The 24508-nt window shown below is 36.4% G+C and overlaps 1 protein-coding gene across 1 annotated transcript in view; it reads left to right on the top strand.

The window, feature by feature from the left end:
* The first annotated feature begins 5280 nt into the window (after positions 1-5280).
* The window catches only part of LOC133644159 (desmoglein-2.1-like), a 28893-nt gene continuing 9665 nt past the window's right edge, over positions 5281-24508 (top strand). Inside the window, exon 1 of the mRNA XM_062038498.1 lies at positions 5281-5349. Within this exon, the coding sequence (XP_061894482.1) occupies positions 5314-5349 (36 nt within the window). The 5' untranslated portion in view covers positions 5281-5313. The remainder of the gene's footprint in view (positions 5350-24508) is intronic.

Here is a 24508-nt window from a genome sequence, read left to right as displayed (position 1 = left end):
ATACATACATATCTTACATAAACATACATACATATCTTACATAAACATACATACATATCATTACATAAACATACATACATATCATACATAAACATACATACATATCTTACATAAACATACATACATATCTTACATAAACATACATACATATCTTACATAAACATACATACATATCTTACATAAACATACATACATATCTTACATAAACATACATACATATCTTACATAAACATACATACATATCTTACATAAACATACATACATATCATACATAAACATACATACATATCTTACATAAACATACATACATATCTTACATAAACATACATACATATATTACATAAACATACATACATATATTACATAAACATACATACATATCTTACATAAACATACATACATATATTACATAAACATACATACATATATTACATAAACATACATACATATCTTACATAAACATACATACATATATTACATAAACATACATACATATCTTACATAAACATACATACATATATTACATAAACATACATACATATCATACATAAACATACATACATATATTACATAAACATACATACATATCTTACATAAACATACATACATATCTTACATAAACATACATACATATATTACATAAACATACATACATATCTTACATAAACATACATACATATCTTACATAAACATACATACATATCTTACATAAGCATACATACATATCTTACATAAACATACATACATATCATACATAAACATACATACATATCTTACATAAACATACATACATATCTTACATAAACATACATACATATCATACATAAACATACATACATATCTTACATAAACATACATACATATCTTACATAAACATACATACATATCATACATAAACATACATACATATCATACATAAACATACATACATATCTTACATAAACATACATACATATCATACATAAACATACATACATATCTTACATAAACATACATACATATCTTACATAAACATACATACATATCTTACATAAACATACATACATATCTTACATAAACATACATACATATCTTACATAAACATACATACATATCTTACATAAACATACATACATATCTTACATAAACATACATACATATCTTACATAAACATACATACATATCTTACATAAACATACATACATATATTACATAAACATACATACATATATTACATAAACATACATACATATCTTACATAAACATACATACATATATTACATAAACATACATACATATATTACATAAACATACATACATATCTTACATAAACATACATACATATCTTACATAAACATACATACATATCTTACATAAGCATACATACATATCTTACATAAACATACATACATATCTTACATAAACATACATAAATATCTTACATAAACATACATACATATCTTACATAAACATACATACATATCTTACATAAACATACATACATATCTTACATAAGCATACATACATATCTTACATAAACATACATACATATCATACATAAACATACATACATATCTTACATAAACATACATACATATCTTACATAAACATACATACATATCATACATAAACATACATACATATCTTACATAAACATACATACATATCTTACATAAGCATACATACATATCTTACATAAACATACATACATATCTTACATAAACATATGTTTAGAGCACTACATGCTTCCATCTGTTGAAAAGCTCTATGGAGATGATGATTTCATGATCTAGCACCTGCCCACAGTGCCAAAACCAGCAGTAAGTGGTGTACTGAGCATGGCATTACTGTCCTCCATTGGCCTGCCAACTCCCCTGACCTCAACCCCATAGAGAATTTGTGGGGTATTGTGAAGAAGAAGCTGAAAGACAATAATGCAAATGAGCTAAAGGCCGCTATTGAAGCATCCATGCCACCTCAGCAATGCCACAGGCTGATTGCCTCCATGCCACCTCAGCAATGCCACAGGCTGATTGCTTCCATGCCACCTCAGCAATGCCACAGGCTGATTGCTTCCATGCCACCTCAGCAATGCCACAGGCTGATTGCCTCCATGCCACCTCAGCAATACCACAGGCTGATTGCTTCCATGCCACCTCAGCAATGCCACAGGCTGATTGCTTCCATGCCACCTCAGCAATGCCACAGGCTGATTGCCTCCATGCCACCTCAGCAATGCCACAGGCTGATTGCCTCCATGCCACCTCAGCAATGCCACAGGCTGATTGCCTCCATGCCACCTCAGCAATGCCACAGGCTGATTGCCTCCATGCCACCTCAGCAATGCCACAGGCTGATTGCCTCCATGCCACGCCGCATTGCCACAGGCTGATTGCCTCCATGCCACCTCAGCAATGCCACAGGCTGATTGGCTCCATGCCACCTCAGCAATGCCACAGGCTGATTGCCTCCATGCCACCTCAGCAATGCCACAGGCTGATTGCCTCCATGCCACCTCAGCAATGCCACAGGCTGATTGCCTCCATGCCACCTCAGCAATGCCACAGGCTGATTGCCTCCATGCCACCTCAGCAATGCCACAGGCTGATTGCCTCCATGCCACCTCAGCAATGCCACAGGCTGATTGCCTCCATGCCACCTCAGCAATGCCACAGGCTGATTGCCTCCATGCCACCTCAGCAATGCCACAGGCTGATTGCCTCCATGCCACCTCAGCAATGCCACAGGCTGATTGCCTCCATGCCACCTCAGCAATGCCACAGGCTGATTGGCTCCATGCCACGCCGCATTGATGCAGTAATCCGTGCAAAAGGATTCCCAACCAAGTACTGAGTGCATTCATTGACATTTTCAAATGTTTGATTTTGTTTTGCTGTTAGAAATCTTAATTTTTTACTTGGTCTGAAGAAATATTCTAATTTTTTGAGATACGATTTTTGAGTTTTCTTAAGCTGTATGCCATAATCAGCAATATTACAATAATAAAAGGCTTGCAATATTTCAGTTGTTTTTTAATTGCATTACAGAAAATAAAGGACTTTATCACAATATTCTAATTTTCTGAGACAGTCCTGTATATATATATATATATATATATATATATATATATATATATATATATATATATATATATATATATATATATATATATATATATATATATATATATATATATATATAGATATATATATATATACAGGACTGTCTCAGAAAATTAGAATATATATATATATATATATATATATATATATATATATATATATATATATATATATATATATATATATATATATATATATATATATATATATATATTATTATGTCCTTTTGTTAAAGAAAACCCTGTTTTTAAGGCAATATGTTCAAGTGGAATATTTGATATAAAGTTTGCATTCATTAGGCCTATAATTCATAACAACATTGATTTTGATTAATTATTAATTTTTTCAACAATGACAGTTAAAAACAGATCTTACTAAACTTCTCAGGAATCCAAAAGTGTCAAAATAAGTCATACGTTTTTTTATCTTTTTTTTTAATTTTTTACTTTCAATACTTAAATCTCGAGATTAATGTCCAGATGTGTCTGCCGATTATAAGTTTTGCTTATTTTATGTTTGTTTGTTTAATGCCTTTTTTCTCATAAATTTTTTTGTTTTTTTTATGGCAAAAACACAAAAATATGCAACATTTTCCCCCCAAAAAAAGATTTCAAAGTGGAATAATTGATGTGAAGTAATTCAAATATGTCAATAATTCATACCAAATTGTATTTTTATTCATCATTGAGCAATGACAGTTTATAAGAAAAACAAATCCCACTAAAATTCTCAGGGATCTAAAAGTGTTAAAAATACATGATTTATTTGATCTGTTTCACTTTCACCGCTTCAATCTTTAGATCAATCTCAAGTTGATTATAAGTAGTTTCATTTGATGTTTGTTTGTTTGGTTGGTTGGTTGGTTGTTTTATGTCCTTTGTTGTCATAGAAACCTTTGTTTGCATCAACATTTTCCCCAGAATATTTGATGTGAAGTCATTGGAGCCTAAAATAGGTCAATAATTTACAACAACATTGATTTTGTTTCAAAGGGAAAAAAAATGTCACAGTAAAATTATCAGCAATTAAAATAAGTCATACGCTATTTTTATTAAATGTTTTTACTATCAACGTTTCAATCTGCTGATCAAGTTCAGATCTATCCATCAAATATAAGTTTTTATTCATTTTTTGGGGGGGATTTTTTGTTTGTTTTATGCCCTTTGTTTTTATACAAAACATGTTTTTTTTTTATGGCAAACACAAACTATGCAACATGTTCCCCCCCAAAAAAATATTTCAAAGTAAAATATTGGATGTAAAGTAATTGGAGCTTGAAATATGTTGATAAATCATAACAACATTGATTTTAATTCTTTATTGTTTTTGAGCAAGTCCAAATCCCACTCATTCTCAGCCATCCAAAAGTCTTCAAAATCAGTCAAATATTAGTTTTATTTTTCTACTTTCAACGTTTCAATCTTGAGCTCAACTTTGGATCTATCCATCTAATATAAGTTTGTATTATTTCTTTATGTTTCTTTGTTTGTTTGTCGTACAAAACTTTTTATGGCAAAAACACAAAATATGCGATATTTTCTCCACAAATATTTCAAAGTAAAATATTGGATGTGAAGTAATTGGAGCCTTAAATATGTCAATAATTCATAACAACATTGATTTTGATTCATTATTATTTTTGAGCAATGGCAGTTTTAAAGAAAAGCTGCATGGCAACTTTGTGTTGTTAGAGTCAACATTCAGACTTTCACCTCTTTGCTATTTTAGTCCACTTTTATTTTGTAAGAGCTGGGGGGCCACAAAAGGCCCCCGGGCCGCACTTTGGGGACGTGTGACAGCGCGGCCAACAAGTCTTTGTGAGCCGACAAGACAGACGTGTTCTCACTCTCTTGTCATGGCAAAATTATGTGTGTGTCCTTTCTCTCTCGCACACACACACACACACACACACACACACACACACAAAGGGCAACCTGTCTCTGCCTGCAGGGTGTGTGTGTGTGTGTGTGTGTGTGTGCGTGTGTGTGTGTGTGTGTGTGTGTGTGTGTGTGTGTGTGTGTGTGTGTGTGTGTGTGTGTGTGTGTGTGTGTGTGTGTGTGTGTGTGTGTGTGTGTGTGTGTGTGTGTGTGTGTGTGTGTGTGTGTGTGTGTGTGTGACTCCTCCCCCTTCATAATAAGGCAGCTCTCCTGCCTGGCCGACTGTCACTTGAGCAGGAAGTGTCTTGGCCTTCATTTGCTGGACTTCTGCAGCCATGATTGTAACGTGTGTGTGTCTGCTGCTGCTGGCGGTAAGTTTGTAACATGTGTGTGTGTGTGTGTCTGCTGCTGCTGGCGGTAAGTTTGTAACATGTGTGTGTGTGTGTGTGTGTGTCTGCTGTTGGCGGTAAGTGCGCAACTTTTCTCCCCGCCGCCATCTTCTTTTCAAGGCCGTCTCCACTATGTGTGGAATTGCAGCCTCCCGGGCGTCTCTCTTTAGCCATAAAAAGTGCTCCAAGTGTCAAATGTTGCCCTCATTTGGAGTTGTGAGTTTGGAAGTGTTCGGGTGTGTTGTGTCGGACACACACCTGGCTGCCATGGCAACACAGGTGCAGCGTGAAATCCACTCTTTGTTGCTTGACGTGACTTCTTGTCACCCGGTGTGGTGCTGCAGTGCTTCATCAGTATCATGCAGTGCCACACCCCGCTCGGCCTTTTTAGTCATGGAATTTATTTCAGTAAGCATTTTATTGTTCAAGTTGCTCAACAAATGTTTTTAGTTTAAACACAGATTCCAAAAAATAATTTCAGGCAAATTGATGCACATTATATATATATTTTTAAATGTATTTATGTATTTAAGAATATATTAATTAATAAAATGGTTAGTTTGAATAAAGATTAAAAAAATAATTTATATAATTTATATTCATCTAATTTTATATATCAAAAAATAATTTCAGGCAAATTGATTCACATTAAATTCCTATAATTATTTTGTTTCTTTTATGTTTTTATTTAAAAATATATTAATACATTAAATTAAATTAAATTAAATCAAATACATATTTTTGTTACGAACAAAAAACATTTTTGTACAAATATTTATTGTTGTAACTTGATATACATGTCTTTTATTTAATGATAATAATGATACAATGTTATGCAGAGGTGCACTACAAACATGCTTATTGTGGTTCTGGATTGATTTATATTTATATATATATATATATATATATATATATATATATATATATATATATATATATATATATATATATATATATATATATATATATATATATATATATATATATATATATATATATATATATATATATATATATGTGTGTGTGTGTGTGTGTGTGTGTGTGTGTGTGTGTGTGTGTACAAACCTCGTTTCCATATGAGTTGGTAAATGGTGTTAGATGTAAATATAAACAGAATACAATGATTTGCAAATCCTTTTCAAGCCATATTCAGTTGAATATGCTACAAAGACAACATATTTCATGTTCAAAGTCATAAACTTTATTTTTTTTTTGCAAATAATAATTAACTTATAATTTCATGGCTGCAACACGTGACAAAGTAGTTGGGAAAGGGCATGTTCACCACTGTGTTACATGGCCTTTCCTTTGAACAACACTCAGTAAAGGATTGGGAAGTGAGGAAACTAATTGTTGAAGCTTTAAAGTGGAATTCTTTCCCATTCTTGTTTTATGTAGAGCTTCAGTGGTTCAACAGTCCGGGGTCTCCGCTGTCCTATTTTAGGCTTCATAATGCGCCACACATTTTCCATGGGAGACAGGTCTGGACTGCAGGTGGGCCAGGAAAGTACCCGCACTCTTTTTTTACGTAGCTACGCTGAATGTGGCTTGGCATTGTCTTGCTGAAATAAGCAGGGGCGTCCATGAAAAAGACGGCGCTTAGATGGCAGCTTATGTTGTTCCAAAAGCTGTATGTACCTTTCAGCATGAATGGTGCCTTCACAGATGTGTAAGTTACCCATGTCTTGGCCACTAATACACCCCCATACCATCACACATGCTGCCTTTTACACTTTCACCCTAGAACATGTCTTGACCACTAATACACCCCCATACCATCACACACTAATCACTAATACACCCCCATACCATCACACACTAATCACTAATACACCCCCATACCATCACACACTAATCACTAATACACCCCCATACCATCACACACTAATCACTAATACACCCCCATACCATCACACACTAATCACTAATACACCCCCATACCATCACACACTAATCACTAATACACCCCCATACCATCACACACTAATCACTAATACACCCCCATACCATCACACACTAATCACTAATACACCCCCATACCATCACACACTAATCACTAATACACCCCCATACCATCACACACTAATCACTAATACACCCCCATACCATCACACACTAATCACTAATACACCCCCATACCATCACACACTAATCACTAATACACCCCCATACCATCACACACTAATCACTAATACACCCCCATACCATCACACACTAATCACTCATACACCCCCATACCATCACACACTAATCACTAATACACCCCCATACCATCACACACTAATCACTAATACACCCCCATACCATCACACACTAATCACTAATACACCCCCATACCATCACACACTAATCACTAATACACCCCCATACCATCACACACTAATCACTCATACACCCCCATACCATCACACACTAATCACTAATACACCCCCATACCATCACACACTAATCACTAATACACCCCCATACCATCACACACTAATCACTAATACACCCCCATACCATCACACACTAATCACTAATACACCCCCATACCATCACACACTAATCACTCATACACCCCCATACCATCACACACTAATCACTAATACACCCCCATACCATCACACACTAATCACTAATACACCCCCATACCATCACACACTAATCACTAATACACCCCCATACCATCACACACTAATCACTAATACACCCCCATACCATCACACACTAATCACTCATACACCCCCATACCATCACACACTAATCACTAATACACCCCCATACCATCACACACTAACCACTAATACACCCCCATACCATCACACATGCTGCCTTTTACACTTTGCGTGGATAACAGTCTGGATGGTTCGCTTCCCCTTTGGTCAGGAGGACACGATGTGGAATATTTTTAAAAACAATTTGAAATGTGGACTCGTCAGACCACAGAACACTTTTCCACTTTGCATGAGTCCATCTTAGATGATCTCGGGCCCAGAGAAGCCGGCGGCGTTTCTGGGTGTTGTTGATAAATGGCTTTCTCTTTGCATAGTAGAGCTTTAACTTGCACTTACAGATGTAGCGACCAACTGTATTTAGTGACAGTGGTTTTCTGAAGTGTTCCATGTGGTGATATCCTTTACACACTGATGTCGCTTGTTGATACAGTACAACCTGAGGGATCGAAGGTCAAGGTCATTCAATGTTGGTTTCCGGCCATGCTGCTTACCTGGAGTGATTTCTCCACATTCTCTGAACCTTTTGATGATATTATGGAGCGTAGATGTTGAAATCTCTACATTTCTGGCAATTGCACTTTGAGAAAGGTTGTTCTTAAACTGTTTGACTATTTGCTCACGCAGTTGTGGACAAAGTGGTGACCCTCGCCCCATCCTTTCTTGTGAAAGACTGAGCTGTTTTTATAGCCAATCATGGCACCCACCTGTTCCCAATTAGCCTGTTCACCTGTGGGATGTTCCAAATAAGTGTTTGATGAACATTCCTCAACTTTATCAGTATTTATTGCCACCTTTCACAACTTCTTTGTCACATGTTGCTGACATCAAATTATAAAGTTAATGATTATTTGCAACAAAAACTAAAGTTTATGAGTTTGAACATGAAATATGTTGTCTTTGTAGCATATTCAACTGAATATGGCTTGAAAAGGATTTGCAAATCATTGTATTCTGTTTATATTTACATCTAACACCATTTCACAACTCATATGGAAACGGGGTTTGTATGTATGCAAATTTATATAATTTTTAAACTTATTTATTTTTTATTTGAAAACATTTGGTCCAAGTTGCTGAAATTCAGTTTGAATAAAGATTGAAAAAAATAATAATTTCAAGCAAATTGATGCACTTTAAATATTTTCTGTTTCGTAACTATTTGTTTATTTGTGTTTTCGTTCATGTTAAAAATGATAACAATGTGATGCAGAGGTGCACTTGTCACAATTGTATAGCCCAATGATAGTATTTGTAGTCGCGGGGGAGGACTCAACATGTCATCAAATACAGTAGAATAAAAGTCAATGATAGTATTTGTAGTCACGGGGGAGGACTCAACATGTTATCAAATACAGTAGAATAAAAGTCAATGATAGTATTTGTAGTCGCGGGGGAGGACTCAACATGTCATCAAATACAGTAGAATAAAAGTCAATGATAGTATTTGTAGTCGCGGGGGAGGACTCAACATGTTATCAAATACAGTAGAATAAAAGTCAATGATAGTATTTGTAGTCGCGGGGGAGGGATCAACATGTTATCAAATACAGTAGAATAAAAGTCAATGATAGTATTTGTAGTCGCGGGGAAGGACTCAACATGTTATCAAATACAGTAGAATAAAAGTCAATGATAGTATTTGTAGTCGCGGGGGAGGACTCAACATGTTATCAAATACAGTAGAATAAAAGTCAATGATAGTATTTGTAGTCGCGGGGGAGGACTCAACATGTTATCAAATACAGTAGAATAAAAGTCAATGATAGTATTTGTAGTCGCGGGGGAGGACTCAACATGTTATCAAATACAGTAGAATAAAAGTCAATGATAGTATTTGTAGTCGCGGGGGAGGGATCAACATGTTATCAAATACAGTAGAATAAAAGTCAATGATAGTATTTGTAGTCGCGGGGGAGGGATCAACATGTTATCAAATACAGTAGAATAAAAGTCAATGATAGTATTTGTAGTCGCGGGGGAGGGATCAACATGTTATCAAATACAGTAGAATAAAAGTCAATGATAGTATTTGTAGTCGCGGGGAAGGACTCAACATGTTATCAAATACAGTAGAATAAAAGTCAATGATAGTATTTGTAGTCGCGGGGGAGGACTCAACATGTTATCAAATACAGTAGAATAAAAGTCAATGATAGTATTTGTAGTCGCGGGGGAGGACTCAACATGTTATCAAATACAGTAGAATAAAAGTCAATGATAGTATTTGTAGTCGCGGGGGAGGACTCAACATGTTATCAAATACAGTAGAATAAAAGTCAATGATAGTATTTGTAGTCACGGGGGAGGGATCAACATGTTATCAAATACAGTAGAATAAAAGTCAATGATAGTATTTGTAGTCGCGGGGGAGGACTCAACATGTTATCAAATACAGTAGAATAAAAGTCAATGATAGTATTTGTAGTCGCGGGGGAGGGATCAACATGTTATCAAATACAGTAGAATAAAAGTCAATGATAGTATTTGTAGTCGCGGGGGAGGACTCAACATGTTATCAAATACAGTAGAATAAAAGTCAATGATAGTATTTGTAGTCGCGGGGGAGGGATCAACATGTTATCAAATACAGTAGAATAAAAGTCAATGATAGTATTTGTAGTCGCGGGGGAGGACTCAACATGTTATCAAATACAGTAGAATAACAGTCATTAGGAGGAAAACAAGATGAATGAGACTCCAGCTGGTCTGCCAGAGCATAAGACGACGTAGCCAACTTGGCAACTCTGTGGCCATATTTAGTGAGTCATCCAAACAAGTCATATTGAGCAAGTCATCCAAACAAGTCACCGGCGACATGAAATCACGCGGGGCTCTTTTCCACGAGCAGTGGGGGCTGCTGTGGCCCCTCCCCCTTCACAAAGCTGCTGTGGCCCCTCCCCCTTCACAAAGCTGCTGTGGGCCCTCCCCCTTTACAAAGCTGCTGTGGCCCCTCCCCCTTCACAAAGCTGCTGTGGCCCCTCCCCCTTCACAAAGCACTAAAAAAATACCACCACAAAAATCGTGACCAAAAAAGCGACAGAAGAAAGTTTCGTTCCATCCATCCATTTCCTACCGCTTGTCCCTTTCAGAGCAGCATCAGTCATAGTGGAGGAACAATTTCACCATTTTTGTCTTTTTTATTTCAGGCGGGCAAAACAAGCTGACATTGTGAAGCAAATATAAACAATGTACACTATATTGTCAAATATAAACAATGTACACTATATTGTCAAATATAAACAATGTACACTATATTGTCAAATATAAACAATGTACACTATATTGTCAAATATAAACAATATACACTATCCTGTCAAATATAAACAATGTACACTATATTGTCAAATATAAACAATGTACACTATATTGTCAAATATAAACAATGTACACTATATTGCCAAATATGGACAATGTACACTATATTGTCAAATATAAACAATGTACACTATATTATCAAATATAAACAATGTACACTATATTGTCAAATATAAACAATATACACTATCCTGTCAAATATAAACAATGTACACTATATTGTCAAATATAAACAATGTACACTATATTGTCAAATATAAACAATGTACACTATATTGTCAAATATAAACAATGTACACTATATTGTCAAATATAAACAATGTACACTATATTGTCAAATATAAACAATGTACACTATATTGCCAAATACAAACAATGTACACTATATTGTCAAATATAAACAATGTACACTATATTGTCAAATATAAACAATGTACACTATATTGCCAAATACAAACAATGTACACTATATTGCCAAATTTAAACAATGTACACTATATTGTCAAATATAAACAATGTACACTATATTGTCAAATATAAACAATGTACACTATATTGTCAAATATAAACAATGTACACTATATTGCCAAATATAAACAATGTACACTATATTGTCAAATATAAACAATGTACACTTTATTGTCAAATATGGACAATGTACACTATATTACCAAATATAAACAATGTACACTACATTGCCAAATTTAAACAATGTACACTATATTGCCAAATATAAACAATGTACACTATATTGTCAAATATAAACAATGTACACTATATTGTCAAATATAAACAATGTACACTATATTACCAAATATAAACAATGTACACTATATTGTCAAATATAAACAATGTACACTTTATTGTCAAATATGGACAATGTACACTATATTACCAAATATAAACAATGTACACTACATTGCCAAATTTAAACAATGTACACTATATTGCCAAATATAAACAATGTACACTACATTGCCAAATTTAAACAATGTACACTATATTGCCAAATATAAACAATGTACACTATATTACCAAATATAAACAATGTACACTATATTGTCAAATATAAACAATGTACACTTTATTGTCAAATATGGACAATGTACACTATATTACCAAATATAAACAATGTACACTACATTGCCAAATTTAAACAATGTACACTATATTGCCAAATATAAACAATGTACACTATATTGTCAAATTTAAACAATGTACACTATATTACCAAATATAAACAATGTACACTATATTGTCAAATATAAACAATGTACACTATATTGCCAAATATAAACAATGTACACTATATTGTCAAATATAAACAATGTACACTATATTACCAAATATAAACAATGTACACTATATTGCCAAATATAAACAATGTACACTATATTGTCAAATATAAACAATGTACACTATATTACCAAATATAAACAATGTACACTATATTGCCAAATATAAACAATGTACACTATATTGCCAAATATGGACAATGTACACTATATTACCAAATATAAACAATGTACTTATACTTATTTTAGTATCGTCAATACCAATACTTATTTTAGTATCGACAATACCAATACTTATTTTAGTATCGTCAATACCAATACTTATATTAGTATCGTCAATACCAATACTTATTTTAGTATCGACAATACCAATACTTATTTTAGTATCGTCAGTACCAATACTTATTTTAGTATCGTCAATACCAATACTTATTTTAGTATCATCAATACCAATACTTATTTTAGTATCGTCAATACCAATACTTATTTTAGTATCGTCAGTACCAATACTTATTTTAGTATCGACAATACCAATACTTATTTTAGTATCGACAATACCAATACTTATTTTAGTATCGACAATACCAATACTTATTTTAGTATCGACAATACCAATACTTATTTTAGGGTTATCATCAGAAAAAAATGTTTTGCCACAAGCTTCTTCAAATAAGACAATCAACTTCACGTGATTTCCTTTCATTAAAGCACACAATTATTTACTTTATTTGTGCAAAATTGGTCAACAAAAAACGTCTTTTGGTTCCCATTGAAATACTTTGACTCTGTTCTTCAATAAACTGTCCAAAAAAAATAGATTCACCACTTTAGTCATCATTTTTGCGCTGAAGAAACTTGATGTTGTGAATACTGCCACAAGTGGTGCAAAAGAGTATTGCAACTGTACTTTTACCTGTTTTACATGTATTAATCGTACGATGTATACCTGAAAAAAGTTAGCATGCTAATGTTAGCATGCATCAAGCTTTAAAACAAGAAGCTTACTAACATTGGCATGCTAACAAGTAGCATTCATCAAGTAGCATAATATTCGACGCTGAGTTGTACCTAGGAGTCTAGTGAAGGTGTACTAGGAGGCTAGTGAAGGTGTACTAGGAGGCTAGTGAAGGTGTGCTAGGAGGCTAGTGAAGGTGTGCTAGGAGGCTAGTGAAGGTGTGCTAGGAGGCTAGTGAAGGTGTACTAGGAGGCTAGTGAAGGTGTGCTAGGAGGCTAGTGAAGGTGTACTAGGAGGCTAGTGAAGGTGTGCTAGGAGGCTAGTGAAGGTGTGCTAGGAGGCTAGTGAAGGTGTACTAGGAGTGTAGTGAAGGTGTACTACGAGTGTAGTGAAGGTGTGCTAGGAGGCTAGTGAAGGTGTACTAGGAGTGTAGTGAAGGTGTACTAGGAGTGTAGTGAAGGTGTGCTAGGAGGCTAGTGAAGGTGTGCTAGGAGGCTAGTGAAGGTGTACTAGGAGGCTAGTGAAGGTGTGCTAGGAGGCTAGTGAAGGTGTGCTAGGAGGCTAGTGAAGGTGTGCTAGGAGGCTAGTGAAGGTGTACTAGGAGTGTAGTGAATGTGTACTACGAGTGTAGTGAAGGTGTGCTAGGAGGCTAGTGAAGGTGTACTAGGAGTGTAGTGAAGGTGTACTAGGAGTGTAGTGAAGGTGTACTAGGAGGCTAGTGAAGGTGTGCTAGGAGGCTAGTGAAGGTGTACTAGGAGGCTAGTGAAGGTGTGCTAGGAGGCTAGTGAAGGTGTGCTAGGAGGCTAGTGAAGGTGTACTAGGAGTGTAGTGAAGGTGTGCTAGGAGGCTAGTGAAGGTGTACTAGGAGTGTAGTGAAGGTGTACTAGGAGTGTAGTGAAGGTGTGCTAGGAGGCTAGTGAAGGTGTACTAGGAGGCTAGTGAAGGTGTGCTAGGAGGCTAGTGAAGGTGTACTAGGAGTGTAGTGAAGGTGTACTAGGAGTGTAGTGAAGGTGTGCTAGGAGGCTAGTGAAGGTGTACTAGGAGTGTAGTGAAGGTGTACTAGGAGTGTAGTGAAGGTGTACTAGGAGTGTAGTGAAGGTGTGCTAGGAGTGTAGTGAAGGTGAAGGTGTACTAGGAGTGTAGTGAAGGTGTACTAGGAGTGTAGTGAAGGTGAAGGTGTACTAGGAGTGTAGTGAAGGTGTACTAGGAGTGTAGTGAAGGTGAAGGTGTACTAGGAGTGTAGTGAAGGTGTACTAGGAGTGTAGTGAAGGTGTGCTAGGAGGCTAGTGAAGGTGTACTAGGAGGCTAGTGAAGGTGTGCTAGGAGGCTAGTGAAGGTGTACTAGGAGTGTAGTGAAGGTGTACTAGGAGTGTAGTGAAGGTGTGCTAGGAGGCTAGTGAAGGTGTACTAGGAGTGTAGTGAAGGTGTACTAGGAGTGTAGTGAAGGTGTACTAGGAGTGTAGTGAAGGTGTGCTAGGAGTGTAGTGAAGGTGAAGGTGTACTAGGAGTGTAGTGAAGGTGTACTAGGAGTGTAGTGAAGGTGAAGGTGTACTAGGAGTGTAGTGAAGGTGTACTAGGAGTGTAGTGAAGGTGTGCTAGGAGTGTAGTGAAGGTGAAGGTGTACTAGGAGTGTAGTGAAGGTGTACTAGGAGTGTAGTGAAGGTGTACTAGGAGTGTAGTGAAGGTGTACTAGGAGTGTAGTGAAGGTGAAGGTGTACTAGGAGTGTAGTGAAGGTGTACTAGGAGTGTAGTGAAGGTGTGCTAGGAGTGTAGTGAAGGTGAAGGTGTACTAGGAGTGTAGTGAAGGTGTACTAGGAGTGTAGTGAAGGTGTGCTAGGAGGCTAGTGAAGGTGTACTAGGAGTGTAGTGAAGGTGTGCTAGGAGTCTATTTGACACATTGTTGCTGACGCGACTTGTGCTGACTTGATATTCCAGCGTTGAAGTGAGGTAGTAGAGCCACACCCTGGGTGTGTTTGTGTCACGCTCACATGCCTCAGCTGTGAGTGAGCGGGCGTGTCATGGCGTGTCGTGGCGTGTCATGGAGGGGTGTGGCGTGTCATGGCGGGGTGTGGCGTGTCGTGGCGTGTCATGGAGGGGTGTGGCGTGTCGTGGCGTGTCATGGAGGGGTGTGGCGTGTCGTGGCGTGTCATGGAGGGGTGTGGCGTGTCGTGGCGTGTCATGGAGGGGTGTGGCGTGTCGTGGCGTGTCGTGGCGGCCTCACCTCCTCTGGCAAACATGACCTTCTTGTGGACACTCTTCACGTGTTGTTGACCTGTGGTCCAATGGAGATGATTATTGATTATTGATCATGGAGTTAACACTCTTCACGTGTTGTTGACCTGTGGTCCAATGGAGATGATTATTGATTATTGATCATGGAGTTAACACTCTTCACGTGTTGTTGACCTGTGGTCCAATGGAGATGATTATTGATTATTGATCATGGAGTTAACACTCTTCACGTGTTGTTGACCTGTGGTCCAATGGAGATGATTATTGATTATTGATCATGGAGTTAACACTCTTCACGTGTTGTTGACCTGTGGTCCAATGGAGATGATTATTGATTATTGATCATGGAGTTAACACTCTTCACGTGTTGTTGACCTGTGGTCCAATGGAGATGATTATTGATTATTGATCATGGAGTTAACACTCTTCACGTGTTGTTGACCTGTGGTCCAATGGAGATGATTATTGATTATTGATCATGGAGTTAACACTCTTCACGTGTTGTTGACCTGTGGTCCAATGGAGATGATTATTGATTATTGATCATGGAGTTAACACTCTTCACGTGTTGTTGACCTGTGGTCCAATGGAGATGATTATTGATTATTGATCATGGAGTTAACACTCTTCACGTGTTGTTGACCTGTGGTCCAATGGAGATGATTATTGATTATTGATCATGGAGTTAACACTCTTCACGTGTTGTTGACCTGTGGTCCAATGGAGATGATTATTGATTATTGATCATGGAGTTAACACTCTTCACGTGTTGTTGACCTGTGGTCCAATGGAGATGATTATTGATTATTGATCATGGAGTTAACACTCTTCACGTGTTGTTGACCTGTGGTCCAATGGAGATGATTATTGATTATTGATCATGGAACCTGCGCAGAGACTCTCAGGTCCCAGTCTGGACTTGCAGGTGTGACAGGTTAGTCCACAATTGTCAGACTAGACCAGGATCATAAAACATCTTCAAAGACTTACGGCTCCCCTCAAGTTAGGTTCCAGAGACCTGGAAGGTTCTCAATTAACAAAATGTTCAAAATAAATCCTAATTTTTTTTTTTTTTTTTTTTTTATGTGACACTTAAATCTCTGGCACAAAGTTTGTCCAACTTGTTGTCATCGAGGGCCACTTGCCAAATATGTCTGTGAATAATAATATATACATACAGTGAATAATAATATATACATACAGTGAATAATAATGTATAAATACAGTGAATAATAATATATACATACAGTGAATAATAATATATACATATATACATACAGTGAATAACATCAATCAATCAATCAATCAATGTTTATTTATATAGCCCTAAATCACAAGTGTCTCAAAGGGCTGAATAATAATATACACATACAGTGAATAATAATATATACATACAGTGAATAATAATATATACATTCAGTGAATAGTAATATATAAATATATACATTCAGTGAATAATAATATATAAATATATACATACAGTGAATAATAATATATACATACAGTGAATAATAATATATACATATATACATACAGTGAATAATAATACATACATATATACATACAGTGAATAATAATATATACATACAGTGAATAATAATATATAAATATATACATACAGTGAATAATAATATATACATACAGTGAATAATAATATATACATATATACATACAGTGAATAATAATACATACATATATACATACAGTGAATAATATATACATACAGTGAATAATAATATATAAATATATACATACAGTGAATAATAATATATACATACAGTGAATAATAATATATACATATATACATACAGTGAATAATAATACATACATATATACATACAGTGAATAATATATACATTTTCATTTCTTCATGATGCTACTACACAATTATTGTATATATATATATATATATATATATATATATATGTATATATATATATATGTATATATGTGTGTGTGTATATATGTGTGTATATATATATATGTGTATGTATATATACACATTTCTATACAGATATACACATATAAACATGTATATGTATATACAGATATCTACATATATATACACATATACATGTATACATATATACACATATATATACACTTATACAATATTTATCTACACATATATACACATATACATTTACATATATACTAATGTATATATACATATATATATATATATATATATATATATATATATATATATATATATATATATATATATATATATATATATATATATATATATATATATATATATATATATATATATATATATATATATATATATATATATATATACATACATACATACATATATGCATATATATGTATATACATACATACTGTATATACACAAACACACATACTGTATATTATGTACATAAGATTTTAAAGTAAAATTAACCTGGTACAGCTCAGTTGCTAAAATATTAGCATATAATGTACAATATTTATTTTTAACAGCATATAAATGAAAATGGAAAATCAATACTAATGCTTTTACTGTAAAATCTACAGTAGTTGTTATTACCGTATACAGAAAAAACAGGACCACAGTTTTTTTGGGTTTTTTTAATCACAGTAGAATTCTGGCGACTAAGTTACCGGTTTGTTTTTTTTAACATAAAATATATTTTTTAAAGTGTATCATTTATTTTTCTGTAAAAATGTCAAATTTGATACATTTAGTAAGAAAAGTGTTTGCTGGCCACTTGAAATCAATCAATCAATGTTTATTTATATAGCCCTAAATCACAAGTGTCTCAAAGGGCTGTACAAGCCACAACGACATCCTCGGTCCAGAGCCCACATACGGGCAAGGAAAAACTCACCCCAGTGGGACGTCAATGTGAATGACTATGAGAAACCTTGGAGAGGACCGCATATGTGGGTAACCCAAATGATGTGGCGGGCCAGATATGGCCCCCATTCTTGTATTTGTGGCGGGCCAGATATGGCCCCCAGTCCTTGAGTTTGTGGCGGGACAGATGTGGCCCCCAGGCCTTGAGTTTGTGGCGGGCCAGATATGGCCCCCATTCCTTGTATTTGTGGCGGGCCAGATATGGCCCCCAGTCCTTGAGTTTGTGGCGGGCCAGATATGGCTACCAGTCCTTGTGTTTGTAGCGGGCCAGATGTGGCCCCCAGGCCTTGAGTTTGTGGCGGGCCAGATATGGCCCCCAGTCCTTGAGTTTGTGGCGAGCCAGATATGGCTACCAGTCCTTGTGTTTGTGGCGGGACAGATGTGGCACCCAGGCCTTGATTTGTGGCGGGACAGATGTGGCCCCCAGGCCTTGAGTTTGTGGCGGGCCAGATATGGCCCCCATTCCTTGTATTTGTGGCGGGCCAGATATGGCTACCAGTCCTTGTGTTTGTGGCGGGCCAGAGTGGCCCCCAGTCCTTGAGTTTGTGGCGGGCCAGATATGGCTACCAGTCCTTGAGTTTGTGGCGGGCCAGATATGGCTACCAGTCCTTGTGTTTGTGGCGGGCCAGATATGGCTACCAGTCCTTGTGTTTGTAGCGGGCCAGATGTGGCCCCCAGGCCTTGAGTTTGTGGCGGGCCAGATATGGCCCCCAGTCCTTGAGTTTGTGGCGAGCCAGATATGGCTACCAGTCCTTGTGTTTGTGGCGGGACAGATGTGGCACCCAGGCCTTGATTTGTGGCGGGACAGATGTGGCCCCCAGGCCTTGAGTTTGTGGCGGGCCAGATATGGCCCCCATTCCTTGTATTTGTGGCGGGCCAGATATGGCTACCAGTCCTTGTGTTTGTGGCGGGCCAGAGTGGCCCCCAGTCCTTGAGTTTGTGGCGGGCCAGATATGGCTACCAGTCCTTGAGTTTGTGGCGGGCCAGATATGGCTACCAGTCCTTGTGTTTGTGGCGGGCCAGAGTGGCCCCCAGTCCTTGAGTTTCTGGCGGGCCAGATATGGCTACCAGTCCTTGAGTTTGTGGCGGGCCAGATATGGCCCCCAGGCCTTGTGTTTGTGGCGGGCCAGAGTGGCCCCCAGTCCTTGTGTTTGTTTGATGTTTGATAGTATTTTTACAAGGGCTGTGATTCTTTCTTCCACTTGTGATGTTTGATAGTATTTTTACACGGGCTGTGATGGGGCTGTGATTCTTTATTCCACTTGTGATGTTTGATAGTATTTTTACAGGGGCTGTGATTCTTTATTCCACTTGTGATGTTTGATAGTATTTTTACAGGGGCTGTGATTCTTTCTTCCACTTGTGATGTTTGATAGTATTTTTACAAGGGCTGTGATTCTTTATTCCACTTGTGATGTTTGATAGTATTTTTACAAGGGCTGTGATTCTTTCTTCCACTTGTGATGTTTGATAGTATTTTTACACGGGCTGTGATTCTTTATTCCACTTGTGATGTTTGATAGTATTTTTACAGGGGCTGTGATTCTTTATTCCACTTGTGATGTTTGATAGTATTTTTACAGGGGCTGTGATTCTTTATTCCACTTGTGATGTTTGATAGTATTTTTACACGGGCTGTGATTCTTTATTCCACTTGTGATGTTTGATAGTATTTTTACAGGGGCTGTGATTCTTTCTTCCACTTGTGATGTTTGATAGTATTTTTACAGGGGCTGTGATTCTTTCTTCCACTTGTGATGTTTGATAGTATTTTTACAAGGGCTGTGATTCTTTCTTCCACTTGTGATGTTTGATAGTATTTTTACACGGGCTGTGATTCTTTATTCCACTTGTGATGTTTGATAGTATTTTTACAGGGGCTGTGATTCTTTATTCCACTTGTGATGTTTGATAGTATTTTTACAGGGGCTGTGATTCTTTCTTCCACTTGTGATGTTTGATAGTATTTTTACAAGGGCTGTGATTCTTTATTCCACTTGTGATGTTTGATAGTATTTTTACAAGGGCTGTGATTCTTTCTTCCACTTGTGATGTTTGATAGTATTTTTACACGGGCTGTGATTCTTTATTCCACTTGTGATGTTTGATAGTATTTTTACAGGGGCTGTGATTCTTTATTCCACTTGTGATGTTTGATAGTATTTTTACAGGGGCTGTGATTCTTTATTCCACTTGTGATGTTTGATAGTATTTTTACACGGGCTGTGATTCTTTATTCCACTTGTGATGTTTGATAGTATTTTTACAGGGGCTGTGATTCTTTCTTCCACTTGTGATGTTTGATAGTATTTTTACAGGGGCTGTGATTCTTTCTTCCACTTGTGATGTTTGATAGTATTTTTACAAGGGCTGTGATTCTTTCTTCCACTTGTGATGTTTGATAGTATTTTTACACGGGCTGTGATTCTTTATTCCACTTGTGATGTTTGATAGTATTTTTACAGGGGCTGTGATTCTTTCTTCCACTTGTGATGTTTGATAGTATTTTTACAGGGGCTGTGATTCTTTCTTCCACTTGTGATGTTTGATAGTATTTTTACAAGGGCTGTGATTCTTTCTTCCACTTGTGATGTTTGATAGTATTTTTACACGGGCTGTGATTCTTTATTCCACTTGTGATGTTTGATAGTATTTTTACAGGGGCTGTGATTCTTTATTCCACTTGTGATGTTTGATAGTATTTTTACAGGGGCTGTGATTCTTTATTCCACTTGTGATGTTTGATAGTATTTTTACATGGGCCGTGATTCTTTATTCCACTTGTGATGTTTGATAGTATTTTTACACGGGCTGTGATTCTTTATTCCACTTGTGATGTTTGATAGTATTTTTACAAGGGCTGTGATTCTTTCTTCCACTTGTGATGTTTGATAGTATTTTTACACGGGCTGTGATTCTTTATTCCACTTGTGATGTTTGATAGTATTTTTACAGGGGCTGTGATTCTTTATTCCACTTGTGATGTTTGATAGTATTTTTACAGGGGCTGTGATTCTTTATTCCACTTGTGATGTTTGATAGTATTTTTACACGGGCCGTGATTTAGCTGCAGAGTGGAAGGATTGTTGTTTTTGTGGCCACCACAATTAATTTACTTCAGCTCATGACGCAACAGATTGAATGATGCGGACACGTTTCTTACTGCTAACATGACATTAGAAGTATTTGATTCTTGTTTATATTGACAAATGTGATGTTTTACACTTTAATATTGTTTACTTAAGGACACGTACTACCATCTCTGAACTTACTTGCTGTTTATATTTATTATATTTGTCAGCCTTTTAACCTGCAAACTCTTCTGAGAGGGTTTGATTATAACTCATACCCAGAACAATACATTGTTTATTATAACTCATACCCAGAACAATACATTGTTTATTATAACTCATATCCAGAACAATACATTGTTTTATTATAACTCATATCCAGAACAAAACATTGTTTTATTATAACTCATATCCAGAACAATACATTGTTTTATTATAACTCATATCCAGAACAAAACATTGTTTGATTATAACTCATATCCAGAACAATACATTGTTTTATTATAACTCATATCCAGAACAAAACATTGTTTGATTATAACTCATATCCAGAACAAAACATTGTTTGATTATAACTCATATCCAGAACAATACATTGTTTTATTATAACTCATATCCAGAACAAAACATTGTTTTATTATAACTCATATCCAGAACAAAACATTGTTTATTATAACTCATATCCAGAACAAAACATTGTTTTATTATAACTCATATCCAGAACAAAACATTGCAACAATCGATTTTAAATGGAATTTTGTCCCCAAACATCCGAATGTTATTAAATCCTGAGTTGTAAGATTCACATCCTTACTTCTTGCGTACGTCTAGCTTGTGTGCTATTGTGTGCTTAGCTGTTGTGTGGCTGCTAGTTCCTGTAGCAGGACTGGGCAAATATTTTGCCTCGGGGGCCAAATTTAGAGGAAAAAAAAGTGTCCAGTGGCCGGTATATCTATTTTTAGGAGCACTAATAGAAAACCTCACAATGCCTGAAAGCTAAAAAGGGTATGACAGACCACCTTACATAAAATAAAGAATGTTACAATATTAACTAGGAAGTATAAAACACTGAATATTGACAACATATGAAGTTCTCCATCCACATATTTTACAATCAAGCCAAACACAACAAAAATGCAACACACAGCAAAATATGAACACGAAGGGTAACAAATAACTCCACCTACAATCTGATACATCTGATCACTAAACTTTAGAACTTTGTTGTAAACATCTCCTTCCACGTCTGTCCCTGACACCCGCATTTCAGCCTCTGGAAACACTGCTTGTATCTCACATGATATCTCACACATGTAAACACGCTGCAGAACTGCTTGTATTGCACATGATATCACACACAAGTAAACACGCTGCCGGACTGCTTGTATCGCACATGATGTCACACACAACTAAACACTCTGCAGAACTGCTTGTATCTCACATGATATCACACACATGTAAACACGCTGCAGAACTGCTTGTATCGCACATGATACCACACACAAGTAAACAGGTTGCAGGACTGATTGTATCACACATGATGTCACACACAAGTAGTCATGCTGCAGGACAGCTTGTATCGCACATGATATCACACACAAGTAAACACGCTGTAGGGCTGCTTGTATCGCACATGATATCACACACAAGTAAACACGCTGTAGGGATGCTTGTATCGCACATGACAACGCATAAGTGAACACGCTGCAGCACTGCTTGTATCGCACATGATATCACACACAAGTAAACATACTGCAGTACTGCTTGTATCTCACATGATATCACACACAAGTAAACACGCTGTAGGACTCCTTGTATCACACATGATATCACACACAAGTAAACACGCTGCAGGACTGTTTGTATCTCACATGATATCACACACAAGTAAACACGCTGCAGAACTGTTTGTATCTCACATAATATCACACACAAGTAAACACGCTGCAGAACTGCTTGTATTGCACAGGATATTACACACAAGTAAACACGCTGTAGGGCTGCTTGTATCGCACATGATATCACACACAAGTAAACACGCTGTAGGGCTGCTTGTATCGCACATGACAACGCATAAGTGAACACGCTGCAGCACTGCTTGTATCGCACATGATATCACACACAAGTAAACATACTGCAGTACTGCTTGTATCTCACATGATATCACACACAAGTAAACACGCTGTAGGACTGCTTGTATCACACATGATATCACACACAAGTAAACACGCTGCAGGACTGTTTGTATCTCACATGATATCACACACATGTAAACACGCTGCAGAACTGCTTGTATTGCACAGGATATCACACACAAGTAAACACGCTGCCGGACTGCTTGTATCGCACATGATGTCACACACAACTAAACACTCTGCAGAACTGCTTGTATCTCACATGACATCACACACATATAAACACGCTGCAGAACTGCTTGTATCGCACATGATATCAAACACACAAGTAAACATACTGTAGGACTGCTTGTATCGCACATGACAACGCATACGTAAACACACTGCAGGACAGCTTGTATCGCACATGATATCACACACAAGTAAACATACTGCAGTACTGCTTGTATCTCACATGACATCACACACAAGTAAACACGCTGTAGGACTGCTTGTATCACACATGATATCACATACAAGTAAACACGCTGCAGGACTGTTTGTATCTCACATGAT

The sequence above is a fragment of the Entelurus aequoreus genome, linkage group LG27, assembly GCF_033978785.1.
Source record: "Entelurus aequoreus isolate RoL-2023_Sb linkage group LG27, RoL_Eaeq_v1.1, whole genome shotgun sequence".
Lineage (NCBI taxonomy): Eukaryota > Metazoa > Chordata > Actinopteri > Syngnathiformes > Syngnathidae > Entelurus > Entelurus aequoreus.
The sequence above is the reverse complement of the archived record's forward strand: the minus strand, read 5'-3'. Positions and strand labels throughout refer to the sequence as shown.